The sequence below is a fragment of the Bombus pyrosoma genome, linkage group LG4, assembly GCF_014825855.1.
Source record: "Bombus pyrosoma isolate SC7728 linkage group LG4, ASM1482585v1, whole genome shotgun sequence".
Classification (NCBI taxonomy): domain Eukaryota; kingdom Metazoa; phylum Arthropoda; class Insecta; order Hymenoptera; family Apidae; genus Bombus; species Bombus pyrosoma.
Genome location: NC_057773.1, coordinates 9,635,372 through 9,653,656, shown reverse-complemented (window position 1 = coordinate 9,653,656; position 18,285 = coordinate 9,635,372). Strand labels below are relative to the sequence as shown.

Genomic DNA, 18,285 nt, shown 5'->3' with positions numbered 1-18,285 from the left:
ACGCGTTACCTGTTGGCGGCGCGTAATTAAACCACGATTATCGTTAGAGCCCCGATGTCGAATCGTCACGAGAATGTTCAGGAGGATGTTTGTTCGGTATCGAGAGAGATAGCGCGGAGATAGAAGAGCTTTACGAAACGATCTGCCCGCGGTAATCTCGGAATTCAGCGGAGTTATCGATTCAGAGCCGCGCGCGTCAATCGTGAGTTAGATCGGCGAACGAGTGACGAGCGCGCTAGCCTGCGTTACACGCGTTCCACGCCTGGCCTGGCCGCGCCTATTAATTCAATTTCTGTCCCAATATCGCGATACAACGGACGGCATTCGCGAAATTTACGCGATCTCCTCTCCGCCCTGCCGTTTCGCGTTCCTATTAAAACAAATATCCGCGACTGCTCGATTCGACGAAAACGCGATTACGCCCTCGACACCGAGTCCATCATGCTGCGAATAAATGACTAGCCTCTATATACATACATCCGTGTTCTATTCATAAACGGATTAAGGTATGTTGCACTTTATGCTCTAACTTTGTACGCGTTGGCCAATCCTCTGGCAAATTTTGGTCCTCGAAAGTTGTACGTGTATCGTAAAATGGAATAATCGAGCGACATCGACTGATAACGATAACGATGACACGATGTCTTTCTTCGCGCGATCATAACTAACAACATCTTGCCGATATTAACAAAACCACTAATCTCTCCATCGCTCGGTTTAATCAAGTTCGATATCTCCATGTGGAACAACGTATCCATTTCTTTATGGAGCGCAGTTCCCGCGATAATCTCGCTTTTGATTCTCGGTTCCGGGTTTCCTGATTTGGGCTGGCTCTCTCTCTCTCTCTCCCTTTCTCTCTCTCTCTGTCGAGACTACAACAACCATTGCCGCGATACCATTGAACACGATCCTGGAATACTAATTAGCGATATGTGTCAATCCATGAAAACCGTATTGACCGGTGAACGATAGCGGTCGGTGGACAGCGTATGATTAGCCGAAACCCGTTTCTAAACCCGTCAACGGTTCGATGACGTTCCACGATAGCCCGCGACCTTCCGGCCGGAACGACCCTTTGAGCGTATCAACGCGATGACGCCGGGTATTGAATCGGGCGCCAGGCTGGCTGGTTCGCGTCCATTCGCATAGAACGGCTCCTCGATAGCCGCGTACGTGCGCGTGCGAGCTGGCATCGTGACTGGTAGACGAGCGCGAGCGTGTTCGGCCAGCGAGACAGATGCGGAAGAGACTGGTCCGGTGAACGCATTATCCCGGTAATATCTGATGCGGCCAGACAAAGCTGCAAAGGGGATGGACGTCGCGGTGTATCGGCGTAAACGACGGTTATTCGGCAAATGGTAAAATCGTATGCGGGCTGAGAATCCATCCTTTGGGGTTTGGTCGAGCCAATTATCGATACGTACGTTGGAAATGGTAAACAACACGCAGAAGAACGTATATATCTAGCGTGAGATACGCGGAGAGCTATGCGGAGCGAAAGTCCTCTTAGGCAACTTAGACGTAAAGGGAATATTTCCCTTTTTCATTCATCATCGCGCGAGATTATCTAGAGCGGAAGAGGATCTAGCCACTGAGGTGGATAGGTCGTGATAGGTACTGCTGCTGGTGTATAGGTTTTGAGATTTTTGTCTTCATCCGTCTTCAGATGGCTTCTTCTCATTTAGGAATCGTGGAGAAAATAGCCGGAATACGAATGCTGGGGTTTGAACCTGGTCTTGAACGTTCGTAACCAACGGCGCTAGCCACTGCTCTACCGTCGTCCGGTCATAGTTTGCTATCGAGTGCCGCTACACCACAATTCTCCGAATGTGAGTATTATAGGACAATTTATTTCGATAAGCTGCACTGATTATTCTGAATTGAAGGAATTTGTCTTTCCTTAATCAAACCTGGATATGTTAGATCTTCTGTACGTATTTAAATCTCGTTCTTTCTGAAAGAAATGTTTCAGTTGTTTCACTTTCGAAATATAGAATCGTGTACGGTATATAGAATCGGTTGCATTCAATATTGTGTGCTCGCGTCCACGTTACAGCGAGGATTGCCTCGGGTATTGCGTTTTCAATGTCTGACTTTTTTGTCCACCTTTAGGATCCATCTGTAACGACCACTTTGCTCCTAATCCATTTTAAGAGACTCTTCTGTAACTTGGCGCAAAAGAAAAAAAGAGTCAGAAACGAGAAAGAAACGAATTGACAGGATGGTTGGACGGTAGAGTGGGATGATAGAGAGGCTGATGAAAGGGTGGAAAGAGAACTGCGTACACGTTACCGGTCGAAAAGGGGACGAATGGACGCGAGACTGGTGGAAGTGGAGCGAAGGGACGCTGCGTGTATAGTGACCGCAGCGGGGTTGAAAGACAGAGACAACGGAAGGGATTAGCGGAAGGATAAAGAGGCGTGTGTGTATAGCGGTAGCAGAACTGGTTGGGGATAGCGATAAGCGACAGTAGAGAGGGTGCATGGTAGAGATGTGTGAATTGTAATCAAATCAGGGACGCGGAGAGAGACGAAGCGGAAGGTAGACAGGAAGATGGAGAGACCAAGCCCACGGTGCGTTTGGCCCATGTCGAACGTAGGGTAGAGAACACAACGGTCAGGGGTATTTGGTTTCGAGAAATAGTGTCTGTCTGGTTTCGCAGTGCCGAGCTTGTTTCTGGAACTTCATCCGGATGGAATGGAAATTACGAGTTTCGAAGGAGTGTTATTTCGAGAATGGAGTTGCTTGCTTCTGATTGAAATTCATACCCGATCAAATAAGCTTTTAACTAGTCCGTACTAGTAGGTAGATACCGTAGATCTCGCAGTATCGGCGTTCTGGTATCTCTTACTGGAATAAGGGATGGAATTCATAACGTGGAGCATATAAAAGAGAAATGTTTCACCGAATAAGAGAAAAGAAGTAGTCCGCCGAGGAGAGTAAAGAAGTCGTAAGACGGGACCAGGAACAGTTCTTTCGAGAAACGAACGAAGGGACGGACAGAAAATATGCGGAGGAAATCAAAGGACGGCCGAAGAGCCCTCGATCTGGCAATGGCTCGGAGCGTTCGCCTGTGACAAAGTGGAATCCCGTGACAGCCGGTTCCAAGTGCCTCTCTTTTTCCGCAGATGCTGCTGCTGCTGCTGCTGGTCAGTGTGCTCGTGGCGAGTCTCGCGTGGAATGTCGAAAGTGCCACCCATCCGAGTGAATATTATCGGTAAAACGCGTATCGGCGCGAACGTGCGCGATGTTTCATCGCAAGGCGTTAGTGGCGGTTCGAAAGATACATGCGCGACAGGACGATTTAGGGGACAAAAGGGAATTATAATCGTATTTTAAGCCGGTGAATCACCGGAAGACGCCGATTGTGTGTCCAGCGGCGGCTATTCCGCAAACTGATTGTTCGAACTGATTGCGCTGTAGGACGGAAAGCCGCATGCAGTATAGGGCTTTGTATTATCAGACATTGCCGTCTGACAAGCGGCTACGTACGATGCACAAACGTTCGGTCGGCATACAAACGACAGCCTGTGCCCCATAGCCGCAGGATCGTGCACGGATTTCGGGATTTCTCATCTTGCTCTCTCTCTCTCTCTCTTTCTCTCCCTCGCTCTGTGTTTCCTCCGCCTGTCTGTCTGCGAGCATCGAAACCATACACTGAGCGCGTTCGCGAAATTGACCGTGCTATCGCGACTTCGGGATTGGGGAATACTCGGAGCTGACTTCGAATTTCAAAGATCCCTCGTAGATCGTGCATGGACGGCCGCCGCGATTGAACCGCTGCAACCAGCCTCGTTATATTCCGCCCAGCGGCTGCCTGCTGAAAATTTATGAAGGGCGCAACGCGCTGCTGGGCGCGCGAAACAAACGGTATCGATCCGGAAGTTATTTACTATCACTAACTTGCTGCCGTGTAAAACGGAGGCTGTGCGTTAGAAGCGTTTACATGCCCTGGACGGTTGACGATCTACGCGATGATGATGTACAGTGATCTGAGGTAACTATGCGTGATAATTTGAGCAGTGAAAAAGACTCGGAGTTATTTTAGTTTAATCGCGACAATTTGGCGAAGATTCTGCGATTACGCGTGTCGAGATAACAGACAGCGAGATTGAAATAACTTAGATATCAGTTCTCTTGGTGATTTCTAGTGTAAATGACGAGTCTATATCCTTTGAAGGGAGAACGGTTGTCCGCTCCGTATCAGTGAAAACGCGTTATACGTAGCAGAGAATTTACAGAGGAGAGAAAGAGACCAGAGCGTTACTTGATTCAGCTATTATTCGGTTGGCTGGTTCGGAGGAAGAGTCCGGTGGACTGCGGCGGAGATAACAGGATGTGTTCATTGGATAAATTGTTACTGATATCTGGCGGCGGTATTATCGTCGCCACGGCTTGGTCAACTGGTTGACGAGTATCGAGGAAGGTATTAAGCCTTCTATCGGCTGGTCGGCTTCCCTATCGGACAGAAGTAATCTATTTTTCCGCCGGTGTTGACCGACTCGATACCATTTTGGCGCAGCTGGTGGCTTTTCAATCGGTTTCCCGGGAAAAGGAATCCGCGTCGGTTCGCGTATCGAGAGGGACGCGTCAATTTTCGCGTAGGTACGATAAAGCTGCAATTATTTTTCCGCGACGCGAGCTTCCGAATCGATTCGTCTCGCGTAATTGTAAACCACGAACGAGGGATTTTCGATTGACAAATGGTGGTCGAGCGAACGATTTCCTGTGGAAACTCTCTTCATAAATCCCCGATCCGTAGCTCGCCAACTGTGTTTGTACAGGATAGGGTAAAGGGCGTGGAGCAGAAGGGCGGGCTTAGCTCGAGAAAATTTCCCTCCACGGAATTTTGAAGAATTTCGAGAAATATTATGAGAGGATCCATCCGCGAGAGAGTCGAACATCGTACGCGTACAGCTCGATTCCCAGGGGTGCCGTCGGATAGCTCTCGAAAACTTTGGTGCGCGCCTGGGTTATCCAGGTCGAGCACACGCTCCCAACTTCCTTTTTATCTTCGACTGCTCCGCGTGTGCGTTTTCCTCCCTCTCATTTTCTACATTTATATTTATGTATCTACGTCTTTCGTCTCGGCATTTTTTCGACTCTCGAAATCAGATACTATCAGCGCCTCCGTGACGCAAAGCAGGAAATACAGATCGAACGATATTATTCACCGACGTTTGGCCTTCGGGGATCATATAATTCCGGCTCTCAATAAACGTTGCTACACACTCCGTTTATTCGCTCGTCTTTCGAGCTGCGTCGCTTGGTTTCTTCAACGTTCACGTTTCCAACTTGCTCCACCTTCCTTCCTCTCCATCTCGTCGTTCTTTTCTTCTTTCGCGTTTAACGGTCTTCTTCCATGATATTTCTTTTCGGTTTCCTCCGCGAGAGGCGTCTCGCGCATCGTCGAAAGCATCAACGTGGATTATTCAATGACAACTTACTGCTCTCCGTTTCTGCTTCTGCTTCTCCTTCGTAACGTCCTTTTGCGCCTAATGGCTCCGTGGAAATTCGTGAAACGAAGTCATCGACGATTCATGAATTCCGCAGTTAAAGCACCATTGTCTAAACTCGACGGCACGGTTGCTCGATTCGCCGGTTATTTGTCTCGTTTAGCCAATTCACAAGCACGTTCGGCTCGCCTTTTCTGCAGTTAGCCCTGCGGGCTACGCGGTTGCGCGACCAAGCAAGAAAGGCTGAAACCTTTCGTGCCTTCAGGAGTAGCCAGCCACGGTCTTTTCGTCGTTTGCCGACTAATTAATTCATGGAGTCGGTTTACCTTGACGAGCCTCGAGCGCGGCAAGACATCGGAGAGATAACTCCGAAACGGCTCGTGTCTTGTCGCTTTTAAGTTCTCCAAACCTACTTCTCCTCCTCTCTCTGTCTCTGTCAAGGTTTGTGCGCGCCTCTGCCTCCTCTCGGTGTACATTACAGTGCTGGCTACAAGAGGAACACAACTTGGGTTGCTTGCGTCTACAACGGCTCCAGATTAAACCAAGTTTCAACTCGATAAATTTTCCAACTTAACGGATTAACGTATCAAACTATCGCGCGTGCACGCGCCAGTAGCGAGACGATCTCTCGACGAAGGCAGAGAGAAGTTCGCCTGACTTCGCCAAGTTTACTTTAAATACCTTCGTCCCTGGAATCCCCTTTCCAAGCACGTTCCTTTTTCTTTCTTTTTTTTTTTTTTCTTTTTCTTTAGACGTTCCTAGGACCCATCTTTCATCTTATGTATGATAGGATATTAACGACGTTGACCCTTTACACTGTTTGACCACGATTTCTCCTTTTTTCTCTTGTTAAATCTGGAATTCTGAAGAACGTCTTTGATGTTGGCTGCCACGTGATCCTGCAACTTCCATCAAAGTTCATTACTTTTTTTTTCGTGTTTTTCGACTATATTAACTCCAGGATGGAAGTTAGAAAGCCTTGCTTGAAGTCTAGATTGACACGACCTTCAGAGTCTTCGAGTACGATAGTTGGACAGAAACCAGAATTCGACAGAATCTTTCCTCCAGGTTGAAGCGCAGGTTGACCTTGGAACAACTTTCCAGTACACCTCCTTATTTAGTTAGGCTTTTTGATATAGGCTACTGTCTATTATCGATGTTGGATACCGGAACTTGAGCAGAAACTTCGCGAAAATTGACCTTGTAAACGCCCTCGACCTTTCAGCCACGTGCTTCCCCATATAACCTTCGCCGGCAATCACGTTCAAGCGGTGTAACTGACTGATCGGATTAGCAAAGGCCTGTTTGCGGTACAATTTTTTAGCAATATTCGTCTATTCTCACAGGATGTACGACAATTGCGACTCAACTTCAGAAACTGGACATTTTGCGATAACTCGTGTTTAAAACTATCAAGTTTCTTTTTTCTTGGTACGATTAAAAACTATTATTTATTAATCGTGTTTTAACTATATTGAGATATGTATAATTTTGTGTGTGCAAATGCGTACAAATGTGTATCGGCGAAAATCCTGGAAATCGTTTATTAAATAAATCTAAAACTATTTTAATATGAATTCTAAGTGTAACCTTAGTGTTCCTTTACTTTTATTTCGGCAATGAAGATCCGCAATTCTCAACAAACCAGTAACCTCGTTTTAGCTGTTGCACTTTTTCGTTAGGAATTTTAAGGTACGATATTTATTTTTATGTACCGTTCTTGGGAATTTTTATTCACGTTAAAATCGTACATGTGTACTCGCAGCGAAGCTATGCAGAGTTTTCGAACAGAATTCAAAATACAATTGATTCACCAACGGTGAACGTTACTGCAGGTAACGGTATTTAACCCGGGCCGTCAGCTCGCAGTTTCGCTCGACTATCCAACTGTACCGCGCACGACGACGACGAAACACCGTCCAAAGTTGCTGCCTCGAGTACGGCATTTCCACCGCGGGTGAAACTCCTTCGGGCACCGTGGGACGCCCTGTCGTGTTCCATTCTAAAGATTCTATGCACCTCGGTCGACCGAGGTAGCGGGAAACGCGTCAAACTATGCCGGGACTCGAAAGTTCCCGCCTTTCACCGCGGGGATCGCGATTGTCCAGCTTGGCTATTCGGATCCGCCTCTCGTCTTCTGCTCAACTTCTAAATTAGCGCAAGGTTTTCCCAGCGATTCTGCGTCACGATAAACGATAGCTGGGACTGAATACGCGCCGGTACAATGGCCGCCAGAACAGGAGAAGCTGAACAATCGTTAATGCCTCGGGAAAGAGCGAGCGGAGGAGCGAAAACGAGATCGACGAAGCAGCATAACGAGCACTGAGTCACGAAACACTTTTCTCTTCTCTTCGAGGCAAGCAGATTCTTGCGATAAAATATTTACTCCGAGTCCTAGTCGAACCGAGGTGAATGCTGTTATCCGTCTCAACGGGACGAATCGATGCCTCGACCCTGCAAAATCACTTCTCCCGACAGGGATCACCGGAGAAACGAGGAGAAGCAGATTCTCGGACTTTTCTTTCGAGGGTTCTTCCGTTCGTAAGACTTCTTTTTCCGTTCATCTTCGCGAGTGAAGAAAAGATCGGAACAGAGTGGACTGGCGATTTAATCGAGCCCTCATTGTTCCTCGATCATTCTCCATTGCGAGAGCGGTATCGCATAGTGACATTGACGTATACGCGAATCACTGTGGAACGACATTATGGCGAATTACGGGGAAAATCTCTTTGAAAGCAACACCATTACCCGTCTATCGATACGCAAATATTTCACTCGACCGGTACCAATTATTCCCATTGAGGTAAACCGTGCTTGGGTCGCTTTAATCGCGGCCATTCATACAAATTGAAAGATAACCGTAGCCGTCAAACGCAGTTGCGGACTGTTACAGTTCGAGTCACGTTTCAGAGTAACCAGTGAACGGCGTATTAAAAATTAACGGAAATACGAGGCAAACAAATATGCATCGAGCTATTAGGGAAATAGAGTGAAAACCGTGATTACCGATAAATTGAACAGATTGTTGTACACGCGTATCCCAGATTACCATTAACTTATTCGTGTAATAAATTCGCATTCGTCGATAGGTATATTTTTATTGAACGACGACCGAACTTTATTCTGCGACGATACTCTTTATTTAACGCATTATCCGGGATGAATTAATCCAGCAAGAGTATGAAAAGGATTAGCGACGTTTTGAGTAAGCCGCTGCTAACAATGCAATGTTGTTTCTCGTCTCAGGCTGCATGTACACTCGGCAGGCGAAGTCTCGAAACTTCGTTGCGCAATATGGCTGGGAACAGAGTGATGTTACGCGCAACAAGTGGAGAACAAAGTTTCATTCGAACAGTACATTCAACCGTTCTCTACGTATATTATGGCATTAAAGAAACGATCGAATAGAGCAGATGTTGTATATCCGTTACGAATCTATCTGCACGGCGCACGCAACTTTATGCGAACACAACGTGTTTCACGAGAAACGGTGGCTATCAATTTCGAGCCACACGAACGAGTCGCGAAATATAAAGGAAATTATAGTGGAAATCGCGAATTCATTGAACTCTTTTTCCCGGTTGTTTAACGCGACGCAATGCAACGGTTCAAAACAAATTGAACTAATTGAGCATTGTCCTGTAAAGCAGGCGGCAAAGTGCAACTCATGCACGATAATTGCCACCGCGTTACTAGTAACTTGACACGACTTTGACGTGACGTTAATCTGCGATTTCTCAAAGTGCACGAGGTAGAGCTGAACCGTCGGATAAGTAGGCTTTACCACCAGGTACTCGGAATCCAGTCGTGTGTGTGTGTGGAGCGAACTATGCAGCTCAACTAATTCGACGTGTACTTACACGCGATCGTCTGTAGAAGTAAAAAATTACTGTAACCGATTCGCCAACACTTGCAAAATTAAATTCAACCGCTCGAATTGGAATTCTAAACGGTGCCCTGAATACTGACAGCTCACTGTTTTGCGAACCGCGTATATATAGCAGACGACTACGATGCGAGGTTCTGAACGAATCCGAAGTGAGAGAAATAGCGGAAACAGCGGGATCGTCCGGAAAATAGCTAGCGTTCTTCAGGGCGGTTCCGCGGGCCGTGAAATGTGCTCGGGTAACTCGGTTTTCTACCGACGTGGTATCTGATAACACAGACGTAAACCTGAGATAACACCCTTACATACTAACCAGCCACGCTAGTGCTTTAAGTTCGAGCGTAGCCGGGTATGTTCATCGCGTACGACAGATAAAGTTCGCCGCCATAGGTACCCATAGGAAAGCACGTCTTGCACGGGCGTGTTTCTCTGAAAATGACGATACCTTTGTTCCTCGCAGACGGATAATTCTGGATTTGCACGCTCGTTGCGATTAAGAAATTTCGTGTTTCGGTCTAAACCAGTGTCATTCTACCAAACAGACGTTGAAAGTCATCGTTTCTCTCGTCCGGCTAATCTCTTCTGTCCAGTCATTGTACGTCTCCAACCTCCGGCACATGTACCATATCTAAACGACGGATTCAAATGGGAACTACGCAAGCACAAGACGAAATCATGGAATCAGGCTAGGAAGCTGCAACACGACGTAGGCACGGTGTCGACTGTTGCGTCTTGAGGGTGGACGGAACCGGGACACTTCCGCATGCAAATGCGAAGGCGTACAATCAAAGCACCGGCGAGACGATACATATTCAAGCGGTCAGCATGGGTAAACACCGGTCCAAACGGACCGACGACGGTTTACCTCGGGTAGCTAGCTGGTGCAGCTGTACGCACGCACACCATCGGCCTCCGCAACGTTCTGTATGCGGCGAGGAACACGTCGTGTGTAGCGTCGCGACGGAGGAGAGTGGTTAGGGGGTGGAGCAGCGGTAGAACGCTTCGAGGTACAGGCTGTATACACGGGGCAGGACACAACGGAATCTAGTTGGGGTCTATGGCGGATATACGGCGCGTACACGGCCGACAGGCCGAAACCCATCAATTTCCCATTCAATTCGCAGCCTCGCCTCTCTCGACGAGGCGAATGCCAGTCCGAATGACGCGACTGCTGCGAACCTCCGGATCCCTGCCGCGTTCCGCCCAAGAATGGAATCCTCTTGCACGTCGACGTAAACGTCGAGGCGAACATCGAGGCGAACATCGAGGCGAACGTCGGGCGAACGTCGAGGCGAAGGTCGAGGCGAACGTCGATTCCAGCCGTCTTATCCGTTCATTCTGTCCAGTCACGTCGCTTAATGCGAATTAAATATCAGCATGGAAGAAGGTGATACTTCTTACGGGGTGGTTCGTGAAGATCCACCCTTCCATTTTGATCGTGTTTGTAGAGAAAAGGAAGAGGAATCGCGAACGCGTTGTGGGGAGTCGTTTTCATATTCCAGGAGCGTTATATTCTACGAGAATCTCTCGAAGCCGTGCTTCATATTCCGGGCTGAAGGTGTTGTTTGAATTTTAAACCGATGTGGCTGAGAATCTTGGGAAACTCGATTGTTCTGACTCGGTATAAAGCGGCGGTGCAATGTGTCATTTGTAACGCGGTAACTTTCGACGTCTAGTTTTCAATAGAGCTAATCAATCAAACGTCAAGCAACTACATGCGTTTCATTTTGTACCGATGGATATCTACACGCCATTGCTCGTATGCAAATTAACGACGGAGAAAATAGACGGCAGGGATAGTCGGTCGGCGTTGGAAGCTTTCAAAAACTAATTCGATATTCCAACTGTATCCGACGATCGCGTTAGAAGCTGAGCGAAATCTTGTTTATCCACGGCTACATTTGGCAAAATCAATCGCGTATTAATATCCGCCGACTGGTTGGTAATTGGATCCATTGTGAACGCGATATCTTGTTTGGTAAAATACCTCGGAAATTCGATCGAATTTACGTGAGTTTCACTCTCGTGTATTTTTTGCCATTTCCATTTTACAGAGAGGTTTTAATTTATAGAGTTTCATCGACGTTGAAGGTCCTGGTAATTTCAGGCGAACGAAATTGAAACGAGTGGAAATTACCGGGGGTACGGATGATGCGAGACATGAGTTAATCTCGAGTCGTTTCGAAGTTTATCACCGCAGTTTCGAATCGCTACAACGTTTCGTCGCATCAGAAAGGTAAATCCAATCAAAGTCTTGTGTCGATCGATGCATCGAACAGCGACGCGTTTGGAGAAGGTAATTTTTAATTTGATCATTCGATCATTCTGCTTATTACACGTGGATTATGCGTTATCGCGTATGGTTACGATCTTTCCCGCAATTATTTTATCCTCGCACACTGCACAGCTGTTTCATCTGGTTTACGAGCCCTTCGTCTTCGTAATTGTCATCATTATCTTCGTTACGCGGCGTTCGCTGGCTGCTCGTTACCCGTCGACGTCATCGTCCCTTAAACGTCGCAGATTCTATTCTCATCCACGATTTTCTTCGGCCAATAAATGGCATCCTCGATATTGACCTTCCGCGGAACCACCATTAATTCTTCTATCATCCCAGTTTCGTTCCTAAAAGGACAAACTTCCTCCGATATTTCCTGACATCTGTTCCGACGCAACATGGCTCTGGAAAGTTCCGACGGAGTTATCCGCGTTTCACCGTCTTATTGGTCGCGTTTACTTCATTCCAGACATCCGAGGATCGCAACGGTGAAACGTTTAATGAACGAAATAAGTTTTTACGCTAGAGCCGCTGATAGCTGATCAGAGAAATTGAAAGGTAAATGAAAACTATACGACACAAGGAAATAAACGAGCCTGTAACATCAGAAACACAAAGTTTCAAAGACATTCCATTTTGACCATTTCGGTATCCGGCGTTGAAGCCTTTAGAATAGTCATCGTTCGTTTAAATTTCTCTCGTCCCTTGTACGCAGAAATTTCAAGTGTCGTGCAACAATGTCGCGCGAAACGAGAGCTCCACTTTCCGTGGCAGCGTGTCACAGGCTCAAAGACATCGTCGACGAAACGACGTAAATATTTACATGCATTTAACGAAGTTCATCTTGATCGTGAGACAGAACTGGGCCACGGATGCTCAAAGAGCGAGAAGGAATAGAATCGGCGCGGTGTGGCGGCGCGCGTTTGTCGCCGGGGCCAATTAGCGAGGCTCGCGAGGCTCGTTTCACGTCAATTTCACGGGGACAATAAGCAAATTAATTCTCTTGGATCGTACTTTGATTTCGTTAGCGTTTTCACTGAAACGCCAGCCCCTGATGCTTGGTCGCGTTATTTCGCGTCAGCAGCGTCGTTATGAAAACCCTCAATTGCACTCCGAGTTGCACTTTACCATCGCCCGTCACTACCCCTCTTCCAATCCTCCCTTTCATTCTGTGTGAGTTTATACGTACGTGGATATCACCCTGTGTACGTATGCATTGCGATGCACATCGCTCTCTGCCCTCTCTCTCTCTCTCTCTCTCGCTCGCTCGCTCGCTCGCTCTCTCTCGCTCTGATGTAGCGCGTCGAGGGAGTTTCGCGCGTCGATGCTCCGCAACGGCACAGATGCTTGCTTTAACGTCGGCCGTGTAACCACGGCGTCGCACCTCCGGCGTCGCGACGACAATTAAGCGACGCACGACCTTCCTTTGAACTCGGTGTCAATTTCGCCACCGAATCAACTGATTCTATTTACCGTCGAGTAATTACCGCCATTGGCGTATCCGGCATGCTGTGCCGCCTGTGAAACGGCCAATAATTCCCGTTCGACGCTTAATTAACGTGTCACGGATACTCTTTGCTTCGTCTACTTTTTATCCTCTTCATTCTATCCCTTCTCCTCCTCTGATCTTTTTTCTCCTTTTTCGCTACACTTCTTTTTATCGCTCTTTCTCTTCGCTCTTATTTTCCGAATAAAACACGAACATCGATGCTCGAACCCTGATTTTTACCATCCTCCCAAGCTCACGCAGCCAATTATATTTTAATCTCTTCCCGAGAGACGAGCATCTCGACCGACACAGAACAGGCGTTCGTTAATTACCCATGGATCTCGTGACATTATTATCCAAGCGCCCACATAATCAGCAGGCTGCTCTATCGAGGGACAACCGGGACAACTTTCTTTCCTCTTCACAAGCGAAGGATGACTAATCAATTTTCTATTCACCGTCAGCCTTCGCTGATGGATGACTGGCGATCGAAGCCAGGGGGTGGCAAACGGGGTTTTAATATATCATCATCTATCGTCTCTCTCGAAATCGGTCATCAGTCTTCCGAGGAGGGTGGGAACAGGCCATCAAGGGCACAGATAGGTGTAGAATCTTGTCGCGCTGTCGTCGCGAACAACGGTTTTGATGTTCATTCGTTCGTGTCCAGTCAATCGATCCGTCGAAGGGACAACGTACCTGGCCAGCTTATCGAGCCGAGCAAGCCATTTCTTTTGCGTGGAGATCTCGCGACAACGTACAGCGGAATAGTGACCGACACGTTACGGCCGGGGCAACGCGCTTCGAAACTCTACGTTCGTTGTTCTCTGCAATCAGTCGGTTGCCGGACAAAGTCACGACACTCGCCAACACGCTTCGATATTCACGAGATCCTCCCCTGTTGAGAGTTACTTGGCTCTAGGTTGGGTTAAGTAAAATACTCGAAATAAAGGCGACGAATTAGCGCGTACAGTTATCGATTGATTTTACGAATGTTACACTTCGACGTTCGAAAGATCAGTGGACGTACCACGATATTATGCGATATTTATCTCCATGCGTTTAAGACGTCTTACCGTTGTGGTTATTTCAGTTTCGCGAAAGAACGAATCCAGGTTATTCGCAGTTTAACCCGAGCAATTTGTTTCTTCTCATAAAATACAGTACCACTTTCTCTTCGTTAGTCCCCCACGAGGAATTTTACAATGGTACCTGCGTGACTATGTTGCGTGCGTTTTATCAATCATACTTCGAGACCAAAAAGCTGGAGAATCTATGTACGAAGCCCCTGTATCGGCGCCAAACGCCCTGTAGCAACGAGAAAATAAATAGGGCTTGCTGTTTGGCCTCGTTCGCCGTTTCATGAGATCGTTTCTTCGCCGAAAAGAGAAGCGTGGTATCTCGAGCTTTCTTTCCCCACGGGATGCCAGCCCGGCGGATGTACTCTTACGGACGGAGATAATGGATAACCGCGTTGCAACGAACGTACGGCACATCGGCTTATCGCGAGTTCGCAGAGGGATGCCCAGTGGCGGCTTATCGACTCGCCGGCTTGACAAGCTCTCTACGTCCTCTCTACAACGGTCCGGGATAGCTGGAAGATGACGAGCGCCGATCGAAAGTCCTGCGAGACTTTCGGTAGTTCCCCGTGAGAGTTTGTCTTATACCGGTTAGCGATAAAGGAAAATGTCCCACCAGTAGCCAGATTCTGTTCGCTAGATTCTGTTCGCTATATTCTGTTCTCTAGATTGGCCGACGTTACACACGTAGCAACGGTACGGGATCGATAGGTTTCTCACGCTATACACGAAATTCCCTGTACGACTTGCTGGTTTCATGTAGCTTTTCCAATAGCACGGCGCACAAAGCGTTCGAAGCCAGTCTAGCCATGGATCTGGGACAATCGGCGGAATTTCTCGATGTGTACCGATTTTCCGCCACGGATCAGCGATTCCTTCGACCTTTATTTCCAGCGAATCGCACAACGTCGGGCGTCCCGTCGGCCCCTGGCCTTTTCCTGCATTTCGGACACTGCCGCGCCACCGGCTGCTTAAGTCAGGAGGGACTTCATTGCTTGCAAGATTTGCGGAGCGGCAACGCTTTGCTCGTGGATTACGCAAATTCGACAGTCGTCCCTGGATCCGGGGTCAGCGTCCACTCTATGCTACGTACCGCGAAGCGAGTACGCGACGAGGGAAACGGAAGTTGCCTGGGACGATCGCGTTACGTTCAGTCGGAGACAAGATGAAATTCGAAACCCTGCGTGGCCGGGTGTTCCGCGTTCCAGGATTTTAGAATTTCGGATGTTAGGATTTTCAGTGACCGGGGCGGGATTCGCGACACGTAGCAAACAGAGGGACAAGGCGAAAGTTTCCGCCATTGTATGGCGTCTCATAAATCTTGGATGACGAAATATATACGGAGCGTGGAATTCGGATTCGCTGCGAGCTTTCTCATAATGAAACTTCCTCTGTCGAACGGGTATGTATCGCGCGGACGCCTTGGAAAATTGACTTCCAACTCTGTTTGCCTTACTAAGCAACTCTAAATATCGCCGAGTTTAATCAAAGAAGACTTGGAAAAGGTAATGAGAAGGTTTTTAGATAAACTCGGTCCGTGTTTATCCCCTGTTTACCGTGTTAAAACGAGATCGAGGTTGCTCTTTCCTACACCGGGCGCCATTAGCAGCGAAAAAGGAGAGAGGGCAAACAGCAAAGTGGATTATTGGGACTGCACGTGGCTGTACTTACAGATTGTAGTGTACGTCCGCCATGTTCGGTCGATAGCGGAGCGCCTGGACGAACGCCTCCTCCGCCTCCGCGACGCGTCCCTGAGCGCTCAGCACACTGCCCAAATTACCATAAGCTGTAACAATCACAACGGAACATTTGTTACAACAGGGCCACGACGACGAAACGAAAAAAGTAACGGTTGCTACAAAAGGGAAATATTACTTCCTTTTCGATACTATCGCGTTTATTTATACACCAGCTATAGAATTTAGCAACGACATAAATTTCCTCGTTATTCTGTCTCCGCGACTCGAATCTTCAAACAGCATCGTACATCACGAGAGTACACGAGAAACGATACGTCTCTCCATGATAGATTTTTAAAGGTGGCGCACAACTTCTTCTTGAAAAGCAATAAGACGCGATACAGGCACGGTCGAGACTCTTTCTCCAACCCCGGGGTTCCTTCTTTTTCCCCCGACTTCTTTCTCGGTTCTTTGTATTTACGAGCAATAAACCCGCGTGCACACGCGATCGTCGGTGCACACCGGATAGCGCGAATATCGTGCCACAGCGCACACGGTTGTAGCGAGCTCGCTTCCGCTTTTTATCTTCGACCAACAATATCGACTGTAAAACATTTTCCAGACCTTTCCGTCGCTGATTTGGACCGATGGCTACTCGAGCAGAGAGTAATAAATGAATCCGGGATCGTAAAGTTGCCCTGCAAACGCGTCACGGACCGATCCACCTTCCACGATTCCTCGTTTTCTTTCAATTCGAGAAATCGCAGGTGCGCTTTCGTTACACTTGGAATAGCTGCTACAAAGTTACTCAAAACTATCGACTTCACGGTTCGCGATAGAAAGTTTTGAAATTTTGTTTATCGATCCTTACAAAGTATCTTTGACGATGATAGCGCCGCTGCAGTTTGAATGAAAATTTTAAGAAATGAAGTTTTGCGTAAAAGAAGTTTCGCTAGAAGGAAGATTACAGCGGATAAAAGAACAAGTAGATTACACGACATTGCCTTAAATAGGGTTTACTATTACGCGAAGTACAGCTCTTTCCCGGCTTGGCGAGGTCCCTGTGCGATTATTTAAAAAGCTCTTGTATCTTCACGCTTCAAATTATTTTTCATTAGTAGTTTAAATACTACCGCGCCGTGTGGTTTTAAGATGGATATAATCTGATTACGGGCTCTGTCCGTGCACAAACGTAAGCAAGAAATAATTTTCATTAGCAAACAGTTCTCCGCTCCAGAGTTTGTTTAAACGTGCAAACATTTAGTCACGCGACTTTTAGAAACGAATAATAAACCGCTCGAACTTCACATAAAAATTAAATCGTCGAGAAAAAATTCTTAAACGACCATGGTACCTTTTTAAATTCTCGAATCGTTCGAGTCGACTTTCTTCGAGCGTTTCCCGTTTCATTCTCGATTCTTGAATCAAGCTCGCGTATTTAGAGCGCGTCGCGTTGGTCGGTAGCACGCTGCAGCGTTTGTCGTTAACGACATCGGGCAACGGTTCGAAAATTTTCGCCGTGCTTGGAAAAATAGGGAAAATTCCGCTCGTTCTACATTTTTCCCACGATCGAGTGTCCTTCGGTCCTTTGCGCAACGGTGATTCGATCCAGTTAGCCGTTTCTTTTCAATTGCGACCGTGGCGAATGGGAAAGTGGAGCGCGCGCGAGCCAGCGAATTAAAGAGCACCGTGCACTGACTGTGCGATGTAAATGAACCGAATGATAGATTGAACGTCATAGGACGAACAAAAAGAAACGCGCCTCTTTAGAACGTTGAGCGAAATAATGGAGAGGAACGGGGCACGATGTGGCCGAGTGAAATGCGAACGCGAAAGAAACGATCGGCGAAGAAAACACGGCCGAATGGAGCTACGAAATCGGAAAATGATTATCCGTTATTATGCATTGCCGCCTCGCACATTTTCTACTATATCATCGAACGAAATTCCTTTAAACGTTTCAACTAATTTACGTCTTCCACTTGTTCAACGTTTTCCCTATCTTCATATACCTAGTTCTCCTGCCATTATTTTAACACCGAAATAAAAATACGATGCTTCTACGCCGGTAACACGGCGATAATCCACAAGCGGCGAGGTTGGCATTTTAAATCAGTCGCGATAAATAAACGCGATAAATCGCCGCAGAGCATATTTCATCGTCGTGCGATTCTATCGAATGCCGCGTTTCGTGCTACCCTCCACTGAGCTACGGCCCGATTTTACGCTCGTAACGCGATCGCTGGCTTCCTCCCTTGAAAATCGAACCCCTCATTCTTTCCCTCGAGTCACGTTCCAGTAGACTCGCGCCTAATCGTCTTCGCCGGGCGGAGGAAAAGTCGCGTTAGCGGAGGAAAATACCGGTCAAATAGACCTTCGATGGGATGGTCATCGTGCCAGCTAAACCGAGTACAAACGACA

The 18,285-nt window shown here is 47.5% G+C and overlaps 1 protein-coding gene across 2 annotated transcripts in view; it reads right to left on the bottom strand.

Annotated features, from left to right (window-relative positions):
* The window catches only part of LOC122566749 (protein O-mannosyl-transferase TMTC2-like), a 214,932-nt gene that overhangs the window by 60,587 nt on the left and 136,060 nt on the right, over window positions 1-18,285 (bottom strand). For both annotated transcript variants that reach the window (XM_043724447.1, XM_043724446.1), the window contains exon 7: window positions 15,857-15,971. In XM_043724447.1, coding sequence (XP_043580382.1) covers window positions 15,857-15,971 — 115 coding nt within the window. The remainder of the gene's footprint in view (window positions 1-15,856; window positions 15,972-18,285) is intronic.